The sequence below is a fragment of the Neospora caninum genome, chromosome IV (assembly GCF_000208865.1).
Source record: "Neospora caninum Liverpool complete genome, chromosome IV".
Classification (NCBI taxonomy): Eukaryota; Apicomplexa; class Conoidasida; order Eucoccidiorida; family Sarcocystidae; genus Neospora; species Neospora caninum.
In genome coordinates this window covers 1773821-1783058 of record NC_018389.1, presented here as the reverse complement: position 1 = coordinate 1783058, position 9238 = coordinate 1773821, and the positions used below count along the sequence as shown (strand labels likewise).

At 49.3% G+C, this 9238-nt stretch overlaps 2 protein-coding genes across 2 annotated transcripts; one reads left to right on the top strand and one right to left on the bottom strand.

The window, feature by feature from the left end:
* Positions 1-1453: 1453 nt before the first annotated feature.
* NCLIV_011710 (hypothetical protein) lies at positions 1454-4216 on the bottom strand (the record flags this gene model as incomplete). The annotated part of the gene is made up of 1 exon (XM_003880688.1): positions 1454-4216. One exon carries the CDS (start codon positions 4214-4216, stop codon positions 1454-1456), a length of 2763 nt encoding a protein of 920 aa, XP_003880737.1.
* A 2259-nt stretch (positions 4217-6475) lies between these two features.
* Positions 6476-8662, top strand: NCLIV_011700 (uncharacterized protein; the record flags this gene model as incomplete). The annotated part of the gene is made up of 5 exons (XM_003880687.1): positions 6476-6683; positions 7056-7354; positions 7634-7699; positions 7981-8250; positions 8555-8662. 5 exons carry the CDS (start codon positions 6476-6478, stop codon positions 8660-8662), a joined length of 951 nt encoding a protein of 316 aa, XP_003880736.1.
* Between the last annotated feature and the right edge of the window lie 576 nt (positions 8663-9238).

Genomic DNA, 9238 nt, shown 5'->3' with positions numbered 1-9238 from the left:
CGGATATATACTTGACGTTGCAGGCGATAACCAAACATCGTTTTCTGCCGAATCCTCTTGCCCGATCCGGCCTCGTCAGATGCACATGCAAGGGCGTACGGTGACCACATCAGTTCCGTTGAATTGAATGAACTACAAGGCAAATGTAGATGGCAAGTTTTGCCTCTTCGGATCGATATGCACGTGCAGATATCTTAAAATTATCAGCAAAATACAGTTATCGGCGTGCTGTTGCTCACTGGGTATATGGGCACTCGACCTCTACGGCGTTTTGGCGGGGTGGTCTCCCCCACAGCAGTTAATGGTTCCCCAGGGACTTCATACGAATATGAGAATGGACGAAGCATGTCCCACTTTTTTACCTCCCAGGGCAGATAGCACGTACCAGGATCCGCGTTCAAAAATAGTCAAAGCAAAAGATGGGAAAACATTATGACTGTCTTTTCAAGGCTCGAGGTTTTCTATTCTTTCGTCCCTAAGGAACGCTCGCGTAGGAACTAATATATAACGTGTTTGTGGTGGCCGAAGAAACAGCCGCGCGACAATTATGTGTCGAATGTCCTATGCAATGAAGCGTTCAGCCGCTATCACAATGGACATCGGACCTGCCGATGGAGGAGTATGGATGTCATGTTTTTTAACAAATACGGTCGAAAAACGTTTCACAAATAGAATAATATATATGGTAACCAGCTGAGTGTACGCAGCGAGGGTGCTGGATAAGTATCAGAGTCACTGTGATCCACCTTCAAACCACGTGGATTCATATTCCTAAGAAGCTTCAGTGCGCTCCGCAATGTTCTAAGAGCTCACCGTAGATTTTAGCAGCTGTGCGCAGTTCCGGTAACTGTTGTAGGTACATGGCAATCCATTATACCGCTGTTAACGCCTACAAGGCGCGACTATGTAATGCATCACAGAGGGAGACATACGCCTGCTTGGTTCAGACGTTAAACAGAGTACGTATTTCATTTGCGTTCTCAAGCGGACATGACATCTCGGCCTTGTGAGGGAGAATCTGGTTCTCTCTCTGAAAAATGGCGCATATCGCCTCCGCACGCCTGCGTTGGCAAGCCCACCTAAACTGGATTCACTCTTTTCAATGTTCGTCTGGCAGAAAGCCCTACTACTAAGCCATTCCTTCTTTCCTTTTTTCAGCGGCACTAGCATGCGGCGGCCCCTTGGACTCAGGCTGGCAGGTACGCGTACGCTTGAGTCAGTTTCACAGGCTTCCAGTCACATCTTTCTGTAGACTTTCCATTGCTGTTCACCCCGCATACCCCTCACACAAGCGTCTTTGAACGCACTAGTTCTCCACTGTGCGAACCTCGTGACCTCGATAAGACTTTTCTTCAGAAATCTCGTTTCCTCCCTTGGTTCCTTCCGGGACGGTGCCGCTTCCTACTCAGCGTCCTTTTTCTGTTTGCTGAAAGCCACCCCGCTGCCGAACGACTTACTCCCTGGGGGAGTTGTTCTCGGTGGGATGTGCAGTTGAGAAGGACTCCGCCTGCCCGTGTGATGACAGAATTCCTGTTTCCGTCGCTTGCCTCCCGCCGTGGTGCCTTGAATCCGGAAACTCTCCACCATCAGATCTGCAGCTCCTCTGTACGTCTTCATAGCCAATTGCTGATCCATTTTCACGCCATAACGATTCGAAAGATTCGGCGGTGCGAAGATCGCCCACGGTTTGACTGCTATCAGTTGAGCTGCCTAGACTCGAAACGAAAGAACCTCCTGGCTGAATTTCTGTTTCAAAGGCGCTCGAGTTGAAGGAGACAAACGGAGCCGCCGACCCGGTCGAGACCGCCGCGGCATGAGATGCTTTGTTTGTTGAGAACAGATCCTGTTCCTTGTCTGAACTTGTTTGCTGTTCCACACTCACAGGGATTCTTTCTCGATATACTTCCGGGACGAAACGTTGCTGGTGCTGCTGAGTACAACCTATGGACGTTGATGATTCAGTTCTTTTCGAAGTCAAATTTCTCTTGGCTTTAGCCAGACAATTGGATGATAGTGCCCTGAACGTTACTTCAGCTGCGTTCCCTCCTTCGCCATTGCCGAGATTGCTACGCCTCATCACTTGCGTTGTTCTGCTTTCTTCTGTTGCTGACTTCGGCAGCGTTCCCTCATTTTTCGAACCAACGTCCGCGTCATAGTTGTTAAGACACAGGGGGGATGCACTGGAACGAACGTCTTCATAGTTTTCTCTGAATGAAGCTGATTCATGGGGGGAGACGTCATGGTGGAGTGTACTGGACGTTTGGCAGTTCTGTCGTACTGTTTGAAACCTCGAACGAGAGTTTATATCCGGATCGTTGACGATCGAAGAACGCCGAATGCATGCACCGGTCTCCACGACACAGTGAGTCGCGGATGCGGTAGCCACCGTATGGCCCATTCGTAGCTGTCCACAAGAGCTGTGATCTTCGGAAGGCTCCTGCGGATGATCGGCAATTCCGGCCGCCTCTCCTGAGCACGACCCACGGTACCTTTCTTCTACAATCAGCTGTTCAACTTGGTAAGCGAGACGAATAGCATCAGCAAGTGTCTCTGGTTGCTTGTCAAGTGTGTAAGCTCTGAAATCGGGCAAGAGGTTATCCAAGAATATACGAACAGCAACTGCCTCCGGAATGTCTGTCCCTTTACCATATTGGCTCATGAAACGCTTCACGTATTCAGTTATACTCGTCGTTTGCTTTAGCGCGACCAGACGATCCAAGGGTGTCAGCGAAAACTCCGCTGTGCGCCTGGATTTCGTTGACACCTTCCGAACTGACGTGCCCTGTTGGGAGATTACGGGTTTTTGCGGAGATTTTGGCGAACTCGCTGAGATTCCCGATTCGTCCCTAGTACTGCCGTTTCTCCCTTTTTGGTGCTGATACTGCACATACAGTACTTCCACATTAGGTGGAGAAGCGGCATTAGACTGGCATTTTGTCTCCTCTCTGCCGCACGCTGGCAGTGGAGGTGGTGCCTTTCTGTCATCTTGTGGTCTCGCTACGCTCACACATCGGAGAATGTTTTGCATTCGGTTTAATACCTGTACGGCGGGCGGGTTTCCCACCATAACCGCGGGATCCGCAGCGTCATGTACGCCCGTCCCTCCCTGCATGGCCATAACCACACCGTCTACAGAAACCTTCTGTCTGTCTTCCCCGCCATTTGCGCTCACAGTTGCATAACTAGTGGTGGTTGTTGTTTTCGTGGTCGTCGTGGTTGTGCACGTCTTGCCAGTGCCCCCGTTCGGCCGCATGTTGACTACAGCTAGAGAGGTATTGCTGTCAATATAATGGTCGGCACAGCTGTGTGTGGGGTGGTTCAACGCCTTCCTCGACTGTTCCTGTTCATCATGAATTGAAGGTTGCAATGTTGGTCTGGGAGATAGCGTCTTCTTTTGCTTAGTTGCTAGGTGCCTCTGACAGAGACCCTGCTCACGCCCGGCTTCAGTGGAAAACTGCACAAATGCGGACTCTTGCTTATGAAGTGCGGTGCCTTTTGACGCCTGGGATTTGGCACATCGTGGGAAATGAATGTGGGAATGTACCGTCTCACAATCCTTCGGAAACGCCATCGCAGCAGACTCTACGATGCCATGACGACGGTCTGCCACATCGGAAGTCATTGCCGTGTTTTGAACACCGTCGCGCTTGGACGTTACGTTTAGGCGTGCCATATCCGCCTCCACAATCCTAAGCTTGTTTTTCCAAGCCTTCGTTTCCGAGTGCAACCGCTGACAGGATTCGCGCCAATGACTTGCCTCTTTCTTTGCGCGGTCAATGGCACGCTTGGTCTCATTCACATGTGCCAAGAGTTCCTCATAGGAATTGTACGGTGCGGGTAGAAATTGCTCAGGATGAGATGCTACTAGCCACCGAACCGTAAGCCAACTCAAGGAGTCGTCCTTAAAATGGTCATTCAGATACTTAATGGCCGAATTCACCTGTTCCCATTGTTCCGGAGAAATGTTCATGAACCTAGCAACAACTTCGTCCATCAGTGGCAAGGGTGCTGTCGGAAGTTTCCTTGCGTTGAACCTTGACAACGTTGTCTGGAGCATCTCATTGGGAACACCGGAGCCTTGGGAGACCTTATAGATACAGCTGCCAACGCTTTGCCGACGTTCTCTCCCTTCATGATTTGTTGGAGTCAGAACGCCGGCCTCCATTGTGCTGCGGCCAGCGATGTAAGATCGGAGCTTGATGGCGAACTGTCTCATAAAATGCAAATTTGAAAGCACAATGAAGTGTCCGATTCAGACTATGCATCCCTCTTTTCTTCAGAGATTCACTGGATGGATCTGGGGCACACCGGGCGTCATACAGTACGCAGGAAACTAAACGAGTACGGTGGCTCTGTTTACCTCAACGCCATTACCAACTCACAAGTCACTCACACGGTAAACATATTGCGCCGGATCCGTGATAATTTCACAGCCATACGGAAATGGAAATACACCCGTACTTCTGGTGGATAGCAAGTTACTGTTCCAACATGGAACGACATGAATGTACAATCCACGATACAGGTCCTATATAGCGGCTAAGCTATTGAAGACACGAGTATTATCCTTGCATAACAGGCGTAAAAAGCGTTCATCCAGTTACTAAACAGGTGCCGGGCCAACAAGAATCCGATCCATGTATTCTGTATAGACTAACATCAGGAAGGAGACTATCAAAGTGAATATATCATGATATTCGTACAGCTTGCCGGTAACATGGGCGTTTCTCCCGCGAGTGCGGCGACATCTTAAGAACAGCCTTGGGCAGTGGTAGGCCAGTGGCGTGACCTTGACAACCAGGATCGAGGAAGGATGTATATCCTTCTGAGCCAACACCAAAGAACGTCAAGGAAGCCGATGCACACTCCGAGTAGCAGCTCAGAAATTGGCAACACTTACAAAAAGCCTAGATGACAAAATAAAGGGCCCTGAGATAATGAATAACAATAATTTGGTTTCTTTACTTTTGGAGCGACTGTTGCTGTTCATAAAAGGTGGAAATCAGGTGATTCATGTGATTGACAAGATTTCGTGAGCCAGGGGTCAATATCTGACAGCATGAAACAACACATACGGCGGTGTCTTGAAATATGATTCAAAATGTCCTTTCAAGCTGTACCGTCTGCTGCCATGGAAAACAGTACTTCAACAATACTATCCCTGACATTAAGAATGTACTGACACCGTTGATAGCACACCTACTGTGAATTGAAGGCGCCAGCCCTCCGATTATTTTTATGCCTCCAGAAACAACTTTGTGTGTTCTACTCGGACTATGATGACAATCCTCGATACTGTATTCCGACCCCTTTGTCTAGAAACGAAGAGACTATTCGACCTGGAACTGACGGCCATATGCCTCAGAATGGCGGTAATGGACGGAACGAAACGCAGAACTTACCTATACACATGCAGTACTAATGCAGTTGCGCATCATATCTCATGAAATGCAACTAAGGCCACTGTAATTCTGAAAAAAAAGTTCGTGCCTCTGTAGCCAGCGGCAGTGGAAGTACACAGAGCACGTGAACGCACCGGCCTCAGTTTCACCGTGGCATCTCAGCCACCCAGGCTCGGCCATATAGAGGCCCTGGGGCCTACTGTGTTGTTTCCAAGTACTGCAGTAATTGCTCTCTCGCCACCGTCGGGCGGTTTCGCCCCTTTGATAGAGACGCAACACTCCTAGGGATCTGCGTCATTCTACTGTATTGAAACTAAACTGTCCACGCAGCAGAACGGAACGAAACAATACGTACCAATCCTTCACAGGAATACGACAGACAAAGCTGGAGACGCCTGTTGATTTACTCGCCGCAGGGGAATGCAAGAGACCCCTGACACCGTGATGCCCTTGCTCTATCGGCAAGACATGGAAAGAGGGGCCGCATCGTTCTACGGTCTTTTCACCTGGCTGTACACTAGCCATGTCTAGTGATCGAGACGCGGCGGCATAGCAACAAAGTTCATCGAGTAGAGGTAAGGCGCGCGTCATCTCATTCGCCGTTTTGCGAGGAATACAAATCTTTCGCTCGCGTTCTTCGACAACGGGTTGTTTTCCTGTGCGTGTCCTCTCGCTTAAATTGCAATGGAAGGGACCTTTTTAAACGCGGCAGGATATGTATTCTTCCTCTGTCTAACGGCAGGGTGGGCTTTATGGAGCGGTTGTGACGGGTTGTCTGTGAGTTCTACTGTGTCTGCAAGAGAAGGTTCCAGTGGAGACGTTCCATGGAAACGCCTTGGTGCACTTTCACTGAGGCGTAGTACGAGGAGGTCGACTTTTAGGGGTTCTCCCTTTGGCCGCGGCGGAGGCTCGGATGAGAAGGATGTTTTGAAACCTATTGTGAGGCTGAGCACTGGACAAGCGGTAGCTGATCCTGGGTTTTCCACTCGAACTTGAAATATTAATGCCGTGAAGTGCCCCCCACTGAGGACGAACGTCCGCTTTCGCGGCTTGTTAATGGGCAATACAAATAAATGTTTATATTTAACCTCTGTGGTCACAGACAGGCGTTGTGCCTCTGGTGTATGATGTGCGTGACCAGGTGCTCTCGATCAGGGAAGGCGATAGCAGTGCGCCAGCTCTTGGGGTACGTTGACACGATGACCCGCGTTCCCGTACGCAGGCCGTTATGTTCCATCTCAGCAACTGATACACTCGAGGCAGAACTCCCGCCAGGCGGCTGTGGCATTGGCACTCTTATGTCTTGCTGCCACACTGGTGCCAGGTAGTTGGATACTTCGAACGCCACAGAAGACATTGCGCATGCATGTTTATGTCCTTTGTGTTCTCCGCATTTTTACACCCGTGCGATTACATACATCTACTTCCACAAAAAACATGCGTTTCTGCAGCATGGTCGATGCACATGAAGTCGTTCTCTTTTCAGCATCGAATTGCCCCGATAGCCTTGACATCTTCGTTGCCGTGACGATAGCCTAGCGTCAGGCAGCGTTTCGGATTGTTCACGACTCCTCGTCTCATTCGTTTTTGATAGACAGAGATAACTGGTATACTATTGTGATGTTTGGCGTATGGTTTTCTGTTCATAGATAGTCGTCGACCTCTCTGCGATAAAGGACTCTGAAAAGAAGGAAATGTTCCGTAAGGGCAAGCAAGCATGCCTGGCGGTGCCTCGCAGTGCGACGATGAAAGACATTAAGGAACAGATAAAATTTGTGCTGGAAAACCAGCAACAGAAATTGAGTCTGTTCAAAGACGGTGCACACCTAAAGGATAAACACACATTTGAGGACGACGCCTTTTTTCCGCAAATAAAAGGTGTCATTCGCCAGAAGGGCATGACGACTGGTTCGGCTTTCGCCACGGCGCATCCGGTGACCAAAGATGACGTCGTAAGTGAACAGAAGAAATTAGTTGGAATGTGAATGGCATGAGCAACGAGAGTGAAACGGAAAGTCGACAAAATGCCACACAGAAGCTCTGAACTGCCATGGCGAGCGCCACGCGGCCCCGCGTTCAGCGCCCCATGGGCAAAACCAGGTTGCCGTCGGTATTTTGCTTATGGTTGCAGACTTGCGTATTGGCTATAAAGAGATTATCTACAGTCAGAATAAACACTGATGGAATGGAAACGGACGGCGCTTTTTGTCGAACTGCTGCACTGCGCACAGATTGCGACTATCCTAGTGCGATGTCCGACACGCCTCACAAGGGTGGAGATCACAGATGGCATTTCGGTAAGACTTCTTTACTGCCGATAGCCTGACGCGTGCTTTTGGCTGGATACATACACCTTCTGCGGTCAACATGCGCGCTCGCTGACCGCTGAAGCTATAGTCTCTCCGAACGTTCTTCCGGCACGCCCACCCGAGACTATGCGAACGTTCAGTGCTCTCCACTTCTTCACACAATATGACCGATTCCACGCTTGATTCTTTGTCATATGGTAAATGGAGAGTTCCGGATCGCTTATCCTATTTAATCTCTTGTTAATCCTGGCGTGTTGGTTTGCGCGTAGATCTTGATACAGGGGATCTCAAACGAGTATGTAGTCGAACGCCAACTCGACACAGCTATGCCGCACTTTTGGAAGAAGGGAGAGCAATCTTCAGAACTTGTCCTCTTCATCGACAGAGAGTGGTGTGGGGCTGCTATTGATGCTCTGTTAAAATTCCACACAAAGATCAGCGAACCCAACTTAGAAGTTGGAGGATCAGTTGTACCGAAAGACGGATTCCTGGATGACCGGGACACTTATCCAACGGCGCTAATTGACGCTAGACTTAAGGTGAGTTACGGCCATGCGTCGGGAATTTCCTCTCTCTGGTTGTCTCCGTCAACGCTTAACTACCTGCAGCCGGTTGGTGTACTCGAAGATAGAAGTAGAGAAGCGTAACTGATGAAAAGCATAATATATGCTTAAAGAGTATTTTTCAACGCTCATGTATGAGGTTAGAAACACCATAGAAGCCGATGGCTGCTGCATCATTGTCAGTCTCAAGTCGTCTTCTATGGCTTAGATTCCCCGTGTCTCCTTGATGGCCATATGCGAAGGTGTCATGTGACATGGTGCATGGTGTCCGTTTTCCGAGGTTTGTCTGGGTTTCCTCAGCGCCTCTAAGCTGTTGAAGGACGAGCAGGACAATGTACTCCATTCCGCCAACTTCTTCCCTATCCCGAAACCCTCGATTTCTTTCTAAGTTTCGGACAGTCTGGAGTGCACAGGGGCACTCGAGAATCTGCACAGTATAAGAAAGCTCATGGAGGCGTGCAGAACTTCAGATGTTGCGCCACTTTTGGGATGACAGTGCACCACAAGTTGCAGACTATTTAATGACGCTTCAAACCAAGCCCATATTAACGCTTCTTGAAGCGACCATAAATACCGGTGCCGTTTGCGTAAGCTGAAGCTCCTCGACGCTGTTTTGTTTTGCAACGGGCAGTGTCTGGTGAATCTTCACCTGCAACAACTACAGAGATCTGGTGCTCGTATAGCCCGTAGACTATCATGACGTGTACAATAATCGCTAATGCCCTCAGGCATAGTGGTGCAGACCATTTGTTTCCATTTTCTAAAGCGAATGTTCGATTGATTTGAGATTCTGGAATGAGGCGTTGTTCCGTCGTGACTGAACTCCTGGCTACGGGGCCAGAAACAATGCTGTATCTCATAACATCGAGCTCAAATTTTCAAAGGAAGAGTATGAGCAGAGGGGTGAAACCCTGCTATCCGACCGAACACCACACAATTTTGGGTAGTAGCTTTGGGCTGAAAG